This window comes from Misgurnus anguillicaudatus, chromosome 9, assembly GCF_027580225.2.
Source record: "Misgurnus anguillicaudatus chromosome 9, ASM2758022v2, whole genome shotgun sequence".
Taxonomy (NCBI): Eukaryota; Metazoa; Chordata; class Actinopteri; order Cypriniformes; family Cobitidae; genus Misgurnus; species Misgurnus anguillicaudatus.
The window spans coordinates 5,580,991-5,594,313 of NC_073345.2; the positions used below are offsets into that span (position 1 = coordinate 5,580,991).

At 36.5% G+C, this 13,323-nt stretch overlaps 1 protein-coding gene across 2 annotated transcripts; it reads right to left on the reverse strand.

Moving 5' to 3' along the window:
• Nucleotides 1–30: 30 nt before the first annotated feature.
• On the reverse strand, nt 31–11,197 carry LOC129423789 (E3 ubiquitin-protein ligase RNF14). 2 transcript variants are annotated; one of them, XM_055180256.2, is made up of 8 exons: nt 11,040–11,197; nt 10,330–10,490; nt 10,120–10,250; nt 9,549–10,037; nt 6,386–6,614; nt 6,062–6,234; nt 5,776–5,906; nt 31–681 (listed from the first exon to the last, which is right to left on the reverse strand). In XM_055180256.2, exons 2-8 carry the CDS (start codon nt 10,478–10,480, stop codon nt 615–617), a joined length of 1,371 nt encoding a protein of 456 aa, XP_055036231.2. In that variant the 5' UTR covers nt 10,481–10,490; nt 11,040–11,197; the 3' UTR covers nt 31–614. The 2 variants fall into 2 exon arrangements, with proteins under 2 accessions (XP_055036231.2, XP_073727155.1); XM_073871054.1 differs by lacking the exon at nt 31–681 and having other exon boundaries at nt 5,772–5,906.
• Between the last annotated feature and the right edge of the window lie 2,126 nt (nt 11,198–13,323).

A 13,323-nucleotide genomic window follows, 5' to 3' on the forward strand; every position in this document is an offset into this window, starting at 1 on the left:
CCACGTACATGTCAATTATCCAAACAGAAAGCCAAGATGGTGTAACGTTTACTGTCAAGTCAGTTCAACATGATTGACACATTCAACATTTGTATATAATTATCAATAATAGACAAGATTGGCTACAATAATAAACAATAAATCCTGATAAAAGCCAAAATTACAAGGAAGGAAAAAAATCCATTATAGATACATTCCATAATTTTTATATCTTAAACACAAACTTATTTCAACTTATGAATCTTATGACTGTAAAACAGGTCAAAGTAGTTTAAGTCCATGGCAACTTTTAACAATAAAAACTGAATAGGAAACCTGATACATGACTGTAACGTGAACAAAAACTGCTAATAAGGTTTGTTCACAATGTTCAACAAAACAAACATAAGCTTTATTTTGTAACATAAGATGTAAACTTGAAGTGCTTAAAATTAAAGTGAAATGAAGTGCATGAGTTTAAAAGATATTGCAAATATGAGCAAATAAAGAAATGATGAGTAGAGACGCTAATGTTTTTACCCTGCTCAGATTTTTAATTTTTGGTTTAAATTTAATCTGGTCAGTGTACAGAGAAAGAAAGTGCGCTGGATATATTATATACTATATATCATTTATTATTCATCATCATCACTCCAAAAGCCACCTTCTTCTTCTTCTTCCATTTCCACACCCTGAAACAATCTAGAGAGATAATAAATAAATAAAATAAATAAAACAGCAACAATTACAGCCATACTCTTTCATTACACCTTAATATCAATACAATTACACAAACTACTTCATGACAGGAAACTGCAGTTACAGACAGCAAAAACTGCTGGCCAAATACTTTTTTGATAGTGGGTTTGTATTATGTATGGTCATTATATTTATCATAAATAAGGTGTATCCTAAATCACCTACTTATGCACTATTCTACAGTTAAAATTTCAAGTGCACTTCAGGTACCCGGATAGTGCACTCAATGGGCCTCATTTATGAAACAAGCGTATGACAGAAATTGTGTACGGTTGTTTCGACAATATAAGCCTGCTTGATGTTTGCTGTGACAGTTTTTAATAAAAGAGAAAAAAATCAATTGATAGTAGATATCTTTAAACAATATATTTATATACAAAATATAATAATATGGTCTTGACATTTGTTTGATGTATTTTGAGTGTGAATCAAATCTGCTGTCATTTGCAGTTAAAAACATTTTACAGAGACCAGTATTGATTCCATTTTTAATAACTTTTTTGGCACTTTTATGAGGATTATAATACAATGAGAATAAAATAATAGCAAAGACTATCATTAAAAGCTTTTTTTTTCAATTTAATTTCTAAAATCTATTTGGATTAGTATTGTAAACCATCTTTCTGTAGACTTTTCCAACAATTCAACACAGAAAAAGTTACAGATCCACACTATTATTAAATACATTGTTTGGCAAATGGTTACTTTAGTAAAGAATTTATATAATAATTTTAGTCTTTAATAATCATTTAGTAAACAATAGTAATAATTTAATAAGCACTCCAAGATGCCAACCTTCTATGCACCCCCCCGAACACCCCCTTCAAAGACAGCCTGTTTGAATGTTAAACAGAGAGCGCCTTCGTCATAACTAAACACATATTTGAAAACTACAATACTAATTTCTTGCTAGAAATGCAATTAAAAGGTGTAAAAAGTGAAAATATACATTTATTTACACTAAATTTGTGCTCCAGCCACTTTCTTGGCCGCCATTTTATTTTTTTCGAACTCGACCAGGCTTGACCAATAACATTTCCCCATGCACATACACGCATAGAATTGTGGGATAAGATCTCAGAAGTTAGGAAGTAAACCTAACATTGGATTTAGACATGCCTTGATGCCTTCCTGCCTTGGAAAGCTGCTGCAGAAGGCAGCAATTTTTCGGACACAGCCTCTGTTTTTCAAGTTACTTCGTTTAAACCAAAGGTCAAAGTTCAGTATCCATGGAGATGTTTCTCTGTGTGGCCAGGTTATGTTTCTTCATGTCGTAAACTCTAGGGGAGAGGCTTCATTTATATGGGCGTAATATTCAAATTATGATAGCTTTTATCCACCACATTAATCAACACCCGTTCATTCGTGCAACGGATTTACAATATAAAACATGGTATAATACAATATGAAGAGTTTTGTTCCAAAACGCCATTTAAAAAAATGAGTTACTGCCAAAATCAGTATTATATCAGGTCAGTATTTAAAACTAAATTCTTAATTTTACGCAAAATACAATATCCACTGTGTTATTCTGTCATCTTTTCTCCATTTTTTTCCAAAACGTGATAAACGCCTCTCCTCCTTTTCTACAGAATGCAATAAATCCACTCAACAAATCACAGCGCACCATTCCACGCAATGTAAACAAACAATGGCAGCCCTTTACAGAATCCTAGTTTTCCTCATCTACGTTGTACTTCGTGATCAACAAACAAACAAAAACAAAATAATACTTTGATGGCATTGATAAACCTGTGGTTTTCTGTGACGGGAAAGAAATGTAATTTTTAAAACACACAGATTTGAAAAGCTCTTTGTCCCTGATTGGCCAGCTAATCTGTACATTGTGATTGGCCTGAATACCTCTGACGTCAGCCGGAAATGTGACGCTCCTTACCATGTTTGAAAGATTCAGTTGCTAACAGGAGTTAACTTACATGCTGTGAGTCTGAAGCGAGAGGAATTATGATAATGTCGGTCTTGTCTACATCACCAATCCCAGGAAGTAAACTGTTGCCTACAATCCGTGTTTTTGTTATAGTCCAAAAAAAAAAGATATACGTTGGAGACGATAACTTGCATCATCGTTTACTTTGGGGTTTGTACCTTTTGCATATCGTTAACATGCACTCACACACACTTACACACAAAAGAAAACTTTAAAACATGAACCGGACAATAGGTGCTCTTTAATGAATCACACATGAGCGTTGTTTAAGATGATATTTGTGTACTGATATGCGCTTGTTTCTATGTTACAGTGATAAATTAGGCCCATTAAATAAAAAATGTGAAATGCTGGAAACTTTATGCACTCAACTGTCATAATTTTGCTTACGTAGCAGAAAAGAGGAGGGGCTATCAGGCACTATGTGAGCAAATCTGCATTAATTTAATTTTAAAACTGTATAGCAGAGTCTAAATGGACAATTTACTATGCTGGTCTTCTCATGTTAATGGTCTATATTCCAGATTATACTTCTGGCGAAGGTTAAACGTGTTTGAAGTGAACCAGAAGATCATGTTTCTCTTTTATCAAATTTGAATAAGATATGGAGTTACTGCATGGTATGGCAATCTGACTGTCCAGTTAAAATCAAAGCTAGGATGAACACCGCTCTAAAAATTGTAGGATGGAAGGAGAAACAAACATTGAACGAAGCATACATTTTAAATTATGCTAAGAAAATTGTTGTTGATGAGACACATTTTACACACAAATTCATGCAAAAACTGCAACGCAATTGTGCTTCTCAGAGGTCCTCTGTGTTTTTAATTCCTTCCGAATGGGCCATGTCTGTGATCGTTTTTCGCTGAACTCCGAGGTCCTCTGAGAAATATAATCCTGTCTAAATGCGAATGTCTGTGTTTGCCAGCAATAGCTTTTAAAAAACCCGTCTCTTTTATGTTTTGGCCAACGTGATCTGCGGAAAGGTTTAACTAACATGCGTATATTGTACTTCTTGTGTCCCATTCATTCAGGCATGGATGTTTTTCCATTCGGTGGGATGTATAAAAAAAAATCAATCTAGATAAGCCGAATCTTGTGCAATGTTAAGACTAGCCACTGTAATATCAGTATATTAGGTAGAAACTCAACCTTTTTTTGTCCACTCCGGAATGGTAATGTTAATTAATAAAGATAATAAATTGTTATTTCTTAATTTCTATGGGTTTGTTAAGTTATTTTGATGAGTTAAAATTAAATTAATGAATAACATGTTCTGTAATCATTTTACATTTAAAGTAAAATTTCAAACATCACAATCATGCGAATCTAGAGCCATGACCTTCTGCACGAAACAGACCCTCCCACCTCTGGAAAAGCCTGTGAATTTTAATCCTGTCCGAATTGGTACATACAATCACAGACGTCTGCTAATTCTCTGTGGAGGGGCTTTATAGTTATCAGTTTCTTTCTTACAGTAATGTGAATGGGCCTTTAATAATAAATATCACCATAAAATAAATCTTTTAAATGTTCTGGTTCATGATAAATAAATGGTCCAGAATTATTATTTTTTCCTATTTACTGAGAAATGTGTAGGGGTGCGCGGGGCAAAAACTAACACGGGGTTGGTTGTAAACATGGACTGTTACATTGTTGCACAAGGTTGAGCGTTTTGTTTTTCCGGTATTTTTTTCATGCTGCCAAAAGACGATCTCCCGCAAATTATTGTAAATGTATAATGTTTTTCCAGAGAGTTATTGGTGAACGAGTGTTTTGGTGGAGTAAAGTAAATTTTTTCATCATATGTTTTTTTTGCTTTCTGAGTTGGGTGTGTAAGATACCAAATCCAATGCGTTGTCATATTAATCAGTGTCTTGTTGACTAAAACATAGCATCGTTTTGCAATGTCTGCCGCTCTTAGCAACTTTTTTGGTGGTTAACTGTAACGCTGTGTAAAATCGCTAACGTTAGCGTAATTCTTGCCGTTGTTTTAAATAGGCTAGACACGAATAATTGCTGGCTGCCAACAAAATAAATGTGCCCGTCTTATCAAAAATCGTGTGTCAAATTTATTTTTGTTCATATATTTAAAGGCGGAGTCCATGATGTTTGTAAGCCAATGTTGATATTTGAAATCACCTAAACAAACACGCCCCTACCCCAATAGAATCTGGACCTTCTGTTGATAGACCCGCCCCACACATACGCAACCCGGCATTTGATTTGATTTGATTGGCAATAAGTGTGTTTTGGTCGGCACGTCTCCTTTTCCAAAGCGTTTTTCAAACATCGTGGACTCCGCCTTTAATATTGATTGAATAAGGTCACGTCAAAGATTTAAATCATAATGAAATGAATGACTAAAATCAGACTTTGATGCTCATTATCTCAGAATTTGATTTTGAGACTGTAGTATGATTATTACAGACTGGGTCACATATAAAAAAGTGTTTTGTCATAATTGTGCTGCTTTTTCCTCACATATTTAGACATTTGTATCCATTTATAATTGAATTATTGTTAGAAAAGGGCTAGATGAATGAATACAGTGTGGATACCTGTCTATTATAGACAGATATATAAACAATATCCACTTCAAGCAGATAGACAAAATTATAGTATTGAAATATTTGCCTGCAAACTTAATTTTTAGCAAGTGTTACCTGCCTGTTACAATTAACCCCACCTGTGGTGTAGTTGTAACATTTGCACTTCTGTCACGTTTGGGGTAATTGTCCAAGAATGATAAGTACTAGAAAAAAACTTTAAAAGGTTCATTTTATAGCAGAGATGTGTGTGTTACTTGTGTAAAAATATAATTAATCAAACTCAAATATTTTTTGAATGATTGAGCCAAAACCAAAAAGCATTCGGTTGTGCCCCGCTCTCCCCTACTGTCTTTGATGGAGTCTTAAGTTTATATCAGATTTTAGAAATTACACAGAATAGCAAGAAAGCTATGATGTCAAACTGAATAAATGTGTAGATGACATTATAACTAGGCTATATGGTGGTATAGTTGGTCAATCTATCTAGACACAATGTAACACAAACACATACGTATGACTACGTATTAGGACACTTACTGGTTAAAGCATGGTGAATTGGGGTTGTTGAAGTGGCTGTAGGGGTTCACTTTACTGAGATTTCCCAGGCAGACCCAGCAGAAGAACCCATGACAAGAGGAACACGTCATCTTGTTACAGCCGTGCACCTTCTACAAAAACAGATAAACAAGAAAGATACAAAATGCAGTCAGGCTGCAAAAAAAAAAAAAAAAAAAACGATGTGCATGAACCACAGAAATAATTCAGTAAATGTCTTATGAAATGACTTTAAATTATAACACATTAATGAGCAGAAGATGCTGACCTGTACGTGAGTGCCACAGCATGGGCACTGCTTACAGTTATCCTTCAACCAATCGGTACTATACGACTCCTCCACCGCTCTCTGAATGATGCGTTTTCCAAAACGCTTTTCGAGAAACTTCTTCCCTTCGTCACTTGCAGAAAGGTATTCGTCCCGCAGACCACGAAGCTGATCTGTTAAAAAGAAAGGCATAAATATTGAACTATACAGAGAAAAAAAATCAAGTGTCTGTACTTAATAAATGCAGTGTACTGAGAGAGAAAAAAATCGCATTAAAAATGATAAAGAAATGTATGTGAATATTAACATCCACTATGATCTTACCAGCAGTGGCCATGCAGTGAGAGAGGCCATGATAGCTTCGCTTACAAAGGGTACAGAAAGCATATTGACAAGAAGGGCAGATGCCCATAGTACTGTCAGGCTCCAACATCACAGCCATGCAACAACTCATGCGAGGACAGTAAACAACATCAGCCATCAGGTCCAGACTTGACTGAAGGAGGAGTCGATCATAGCGGGCGAACTCATCTTCTCCAACCAGAGATTTCACCTATTAAAGCAAAACACTGATAATGTCAGAACTAAAACTGGGAGCTGAAGTGTTAAAGGAAGTCTACCAGAAGTTAAGTTTGGGCCACAAAAGCCATTTGCTTATGTTGTTGCCACTGAAACCATTTATATAGTATGAATATGGGTAGTGTGAATAAAATTCTGACGTGGTACATCCGTCATGTTCATACATCATGTCATCGTAACAACAAGTGAGCCATTAACTTCAATGTATCCACAAGGAACAGCTGTTCCCTAAATTTGCATTTCTATATAGTTTGGAAGTAAAGTAGGCGGTTTCAGATGCAGCGCTTGACTAGCTGGTTCAGCAGTGTTTGAATAGGGATCCCTTCTGCTTCGCTTATTTTTTTTCTACTTGAAATCATGCTACAAAATGTAAAGAATATTGTGTGAAAATACAAGTTTGATATCTTTGATACTTACAGAGTAAGGCCATGTCAAAGATTAACAATCAATGAATTACTTTCAGCAATAAACAATACAAAAAGTATCTTGTGCATTTGTGAACGCATTCAGGACCATGTAGTTGAGGCTTTGGAATACAGGTTGTGCTAAAAATAATCTGTTTCTTGCAGGATGGCATTAAGGCGATTTAATTATCAGCTATTTTTCTTTTTGGAAGAACTATTTTTTTAAAGTAAGGGACACTCCACTTTTTTTGAAAAGAGATTCATTTTTTCAGCTCCCCTAGAGTTAAACATTTGATTTTTACCGTTTTGGAATCCATTCAGTCTGGCGCTACCACTTTTAGCATAGCTTAGCATAATCCATTGAATCTGATCATAGATATATACACTAGATGTCACCTTGGGGTTCTAAGCATGCATCAAAACCGCCGCCATCTTGAAACAGGGGTCTTGTCATAGGAAGTATCTGGGTAAAGCTGCTATCCCCGCCTGTATTTCGAAATTCATGGAAGATGCCGAACTTTTGTGCTGCGTATGGATGTTAGGCCTACAGCACTATGCATTATAGTTAGAAAAAGCAGATTTTCAAAATATCAAAACTTTAATTTTTTTCTGGACTCAATGCTCAAAACATGTCTGACTGTTGGAACGAACCCAAAAGAAAACCTAGAAAATCGCATTCATGACGATTTATGGTGATTTTATTTCCGTTACACCATTGCCTACAGTGAAGCTGATGCAGGGCTCCCCTGTTTCAAGATGGCAGCTCTATTTGATGCATTCGGTCCAATGAACTGCCGTAGCCAAGGTAACATCTAGTGTACATATCTATGGAATCTGGTTAGACCATTAGCATCACACTCAAAAATGACCAAAGAGTTTCTATAATTTTTTGATATTTTTCGAAAATAGTCCCCTTGGTAACATTTATTAGTCCTTGATTATTACGCCAGAATGAGAGTATAGTTCCTAGCCAAATATGCTTAGAAAAATCGCAACTTTTAATTTCCCGTCAGTCTTAGTACACGATGTAACTACAGAAGACTCAAGTATTAAACAGGAAAAATATTGAAACTCTTTGGTAATTTTGAGCGTGATGCTAATGGTCTAATCAGATTCAATGAATTATGCTAAGCTATGCTAAAAGTGGTAGCGGCAGACCTGAAGATCAGCTGAATGGATTCCAAAACATTAAATGTTTAACTCTAGGGGAGCTCGAAAATGAGCCTTTTTTCAAAAAAAAGTGTCTTTAAGGAGCTGTTTCCATGAAAATTATTTCAACCATAAACTTAAATGTTTTTATGCGGTTTGGCTGTTCGTTTACACAACAACGTTTTGGGGTGCTGAAAACGCAAACAGGTTTCAAGCATTTATAGCGATAGTGTGTCATCTCTGTGTAAACTACGTAAACTTTGAATCTGTGCTAATGATGACGTCATTCATCAATTCAGATGATAGGAATGCGCAAGTATAACCAAAACAATAATGGCAGCCAACATGTTGTTTATTAATGCTTCTCCAACAAGTTTATATAATTTTGGCGCTTCATAATCCAGGTTGACTTGTAGTATAAACCTCATTGTCCGTCTAAATAAAACTACTCAGTGCTTTCGCTATTTTGATTGTTTGTATTTAACGCTCTGTAGACATATATATATATATATATATATATATATATATATATATATATATATATGTACGCAGGCTTTTAGTGCTTCTTTACTATAGACCGTAAAAAAATATGGACGTAGTGTCCGTGACGTCACCCATTGGTTTGTGAAGATCGCTTTTAAAGCTTAAAGTAGGCGTTGCCTGCCGTCGCCATCTTGGCCGCGCGTCCCCGCGAATTACTCGCGGAAAACCGAAAATGGGTAAAGAGGCGGGACATGGGTGAAGTTGAGGTGAAACCACGGCCGCCTAGGGCGAGTCTAGTGACAGCAGTGGCTGTTCAACCGACACTCAAGCGGCCACGCCCTTAATTATGCAGAAGTTTAAGGCTTAATATAATTTAAATGGATGAGTTACAAAAAAATTCACCCCCTCACAGTTGTCATGAAGGGCAAAATTAGCTATATAGGCCAAAAACACTTTTTGTACCAGGCTGTAAACATATTATTTTCATTTTTAACATGGGAGTCTATGGGAATTGACTCCCTTTTGGAGCCAGCCTCAAGCGGCCAGTCGATGAATTGCAGTTTAAGTCACTTCCGTGTTGGCTTCATTAGAGAGATCGGAAGGTTGCCCCTCGTTCTTTACAAAGTAACATTGCCACCTACTGGCCTGGCACACATTAATCCAGCGGATTTAGTCGTCTTTGCGGATCCGTGTAAATGCAATTCTTTTGACGAGCGTTGTCGTGTGTATGGTAATTTTTTCATAAACAAAAAGTAAAAAGGTTGCCATTTTTCACTACGTCGATGTCATGCAAACATAGCTTTAAAAAAAATCTTCATGACTCACATTATAGCACAAAACACAACTAAAGATTTTCATGAGAAGCAGCCTACCTGTGTTGGAGTGGCTATGGATGTACACTTTGGCTCAGGACAGTTAAGGCACTGGACTTTGCCGTCTCTGATCTGGATCTGAAAGTATTCCTTCATGCAGTCCTTGCAGTAGACGTGTTGACACTCTTTAAAGAGCAAACAGTTGGAGCCCAGCTTCTCAGAGAAGCAAATCCCACAACAGAATACTTTTCCATCAAACACTTTCTGCTTCTGAGCTTCATCAAAGTCCAGCAGCTGGTTTAGTATGTCTGTGTCAGGATCAACTTCTTGAACAGCTCTTGGGTCCAATTCTTGCGGTTTACTTTTTTCTCCATGCTTCTGGCCACATTCACCCTGAGACTGAACGCCAATGCTCTGGATCTCAAGTGGAGAATGGATGTCCAGGAATTCTAGAGTTTCTTCCTTCAGGAACTGGATCCAGGTGAAAAGAACCACATTCCCCCGGTTTTCCTCCCATAGCTCGTCCAGTCTCTTGCAAAGCGCAGCGATCTAATAAGTTAATGTCACATATTATCCACAACTCAGAAAATAATTGACAAGTTTAGGAGAATGTTAGGTTATGCTCACTTACCTGGACTCTTGTGAGCCATTTGGAGCTTAGAGTAAAAACTGGGGCTAATGATGATGGGTAATCCACAGGAAGTTCAAAACTCAGAACCAAAGGAGGTAGAAATGATATGTCATGCTCTGTGGATTGCTGTCCTGTAACAATATGTGCAAAACATAAGCCGATAAACACTTTGTTAGAAGTAGCTTTGAATACTAATTGATAAAATCTCACCATTGACTATAAGTTTGAAATCAGGAGGAAGCTCAAGACACAGATGGATCTCGCCCTCCGGTCCTGATTCTGCCCTCCGGAACTCTTCTTCATCATATATGCTTGCTAGAGCCAGCAGTTCATCTTCTTGTGCTTCCTGGTTGTCGGACATCTGAACATTACTGTGGTCAAGATTTATATTGTGATTAATATGTATACTAGTTTACACATGATTACCATACTAGATAGCATAGAGACTCATTATTATACGATAGAATTGATTTCCAAATACTGTTAGCTTTGTGTGTGGCGGCACATAAACCAACCATACATAAACAGATCAAACAAGTCTAAATTGTAGCATGTCACTCGTCTTTAAATTGTTGTACCTACTTCAGGGTACAGTGGCTAAATATTGATGTTAAATAATCTCCATTGTAGGTCAAGAGTTTTGTAAACACAGACCAATTTTCTACACCAAAACTTATTCTAAAGATGTTAGGTCTAGCATACTAAAACAACACGCTGATGTACTGTACTAAACTAATGTTAGCTTCCGTGCTATCTACTGTCAATCTCACTGGGGTCTAGACACTTAAAGACAAGTAGAAAAATTACACGCCATCTACACATTTAGCGACGCACTGTCCAGCTGATTACTTGGTTTGGTGTTCTCGTTTTTTGATCTTCTAAATGGCGACAACGTGGAATTTAAGTTTTAAAACACTTACCTTGCTCTGTGCCAAAGGAAAATCTACGGCGGACAGTGGACACCGCATAGCAAAGCAGGCCGGGCAGGGGGAGGAGCTTAACCAATGTAGCTCATGAATACAGTCATAGGTGTATTCGACTTCATGCGGTGACACGTAGATGTATTACTCAAAGTATCGCGAGAGAATTTTGAGGGCTTACAGACTGAATAGCTCTCGCGGTATTGTGATGTCATATGCCAAGCGATCTGCGCAGCGCCACGTGAAGTCGAACCAAAGACTATAAATGTTAAGAATACGCTGCAGTTCTTTGACTATGAATAAGGAAAAAGTGCAACGTTTAGCCCTGTTTAGCACGGCCGCTTTGGCGACGTAAGTCACGCCTTCCAGTAAAAGAGCCAATCATTAATCTAAAAACTAATGACTCTATCCTTATGGAAGTACAAAAAGAGATGGAAATCGATAATGGTTTAACTACAATTTAAAAAACAAAACATGGTTACTATACTTACCACAAATGGTGTTCCTACAGTAGTTATAGTTTAACTATGATTTGTAGTACGGTTTTACCAATGGTAATCAATACACAAACAACACTTTACTATAACAAAACCATGGTTATATGTAAATGCTCTGAACAGTTTGCTGAAGCAAAAACCATGCGCAGTAGCAACGTGGAAACGCTTTTACCAGCAGTTTGAGCTTAAGAAACCAATTGTATGAGTTATGTCCGGTTTAATTTTTAGTCATACGTATGTTTTTTATTGTGACGTTAGTGAGAAATAGTGATATATTTAGAGATACCCATATGCCTTGGTCTTGTATGACTGAAATAGTTGCCCGGAAGCTTTGTAAATATGACCGCTGGGTGCGGAGACTTTCCTTAAAGCGCCTTTGGTCAAAAATTCTCCCTCTCGGGTCGTTCATTCGTCATGTCTCTCTGACGCCTACTTCCCGTTGTTGGCCTTTCAGCAAATCATCGTGCAGTTCAAACCAGAGTCATATAAAGAGAGAGTTACGAAACGCTTTGATCTCGCCGCCGCGCGGTCACGTGATTCATGTAACGTTCTACAGTTCCTAATTAAGCAGGGCTGTCAATCTGTTTGCATAGGTTTTCAGCTATTTTAGGTAAATATTAGCTTGTAATGTGAATTGATCACTATACTTACTATGTTTATAACGGTTTTTTTTACTAGGGAGTGATGGAAATACAGTAAATCAGTTAATAAAGATAAACAGTTAATGATGACCCAAAGATAACTGTGGTTATCTATACCAACAACAGCAACACAGTTTATCTTTTATTTTTATAACAAAAATATGGCTATATAAATGGCTATCAATCTGCTAAAAACATAATTCCTACACTTTTACTATATTAAAATCACAAAAAAGATCGCCAACGCGGTTATTTGTAACAGTGAAGCATAACAGAAACACACTAAATTCATATTTAATTGTATTTATAGTAGACATTAAATGTTAATATAATTATACATGATTTTCGAGGATACATCACTCGTATTACTTACCAAACACAATGAAACACATAGCAGCATTGTGAAGCAGTGTGACTTTCTTATGAGGCATTAGCTTGTCGCTGTTGCCCCCTAGTGTTACTCGTAATATATAAAAAAAGATAAGTATAAAGTAGATGGCCACCAGTAATAAAATATTAAACCATTAAAAACACATTATACACAACTCATTAAAATATAAAAAAATTCTAGTTATTATTAACGATAATCATTACCTACAGCAGAGTTCATAAAATATCACTGTTGACTATATTCATAAAATGTCTGAAAATGTAAAGAGAAACGCTAATTTCATCGATTTACCAGCAGGTGTCATTGAAATGAATGGGCTTCAGTGCTGCGTTTGTAACTATGCGTCACTACATGACACGCTGTTACTTCCGCATTCCATTCTTACAACGGTCGTCTATGTGAGTGTCGTAACTCTATTTTTATACGACTCTGGTTCAAACGTCCCATTTAATTAATATTAATGACCAAATCCGTTATCATAGTAGGATTCGTACATCTACGAAATGTGACGATTGTTTTTTCTTGAACCATATTAATAAAAAACACATTGGGCTAGATTTACTAAAAGCTTGCGCCAAAGCAAACGCCCCAATTTTACAGTTTAAAAAAATACTGTCGGGATTTACTAAAGTTCAATAAAAACCGCTGCAAAGGCGTGGACACAGGTGTGTTTGGAACTGATCTTATTGAATATGCATTTGTAGGAGTTTCCCTTTAAGACACAAAAGCACGCCGCAAGAACCGACAGCCAGATG

What these genes read in the sequence shown, in the direction of transcription:
- LOC129423789 (XM_055180256.2), bottom strand. Translation starts at nt 10,480, where the DNA reads ATGTCCGACAACCAGGAAGCACAAGAAGATGAACTGCTGGCTCTAGCA. An exon ending in TTTCAAACTTATAGTCAATG is followed by an intron (nt 10,251 to 10,329) that starts GTGAGATTTTAT and finishes ATATTGTTACAG; the next exon opens with GACAGCAATCCACAGAGCAT. An exon ending in GCTGTGGCACTCACGTACAG is followed by an intron (nt 5,907 to 6,061) that starts GTCAGCATCTTC and finishes CTGTTTTTGTAG; the next exon opens with AAGGTGCACGGCTGTAACAA.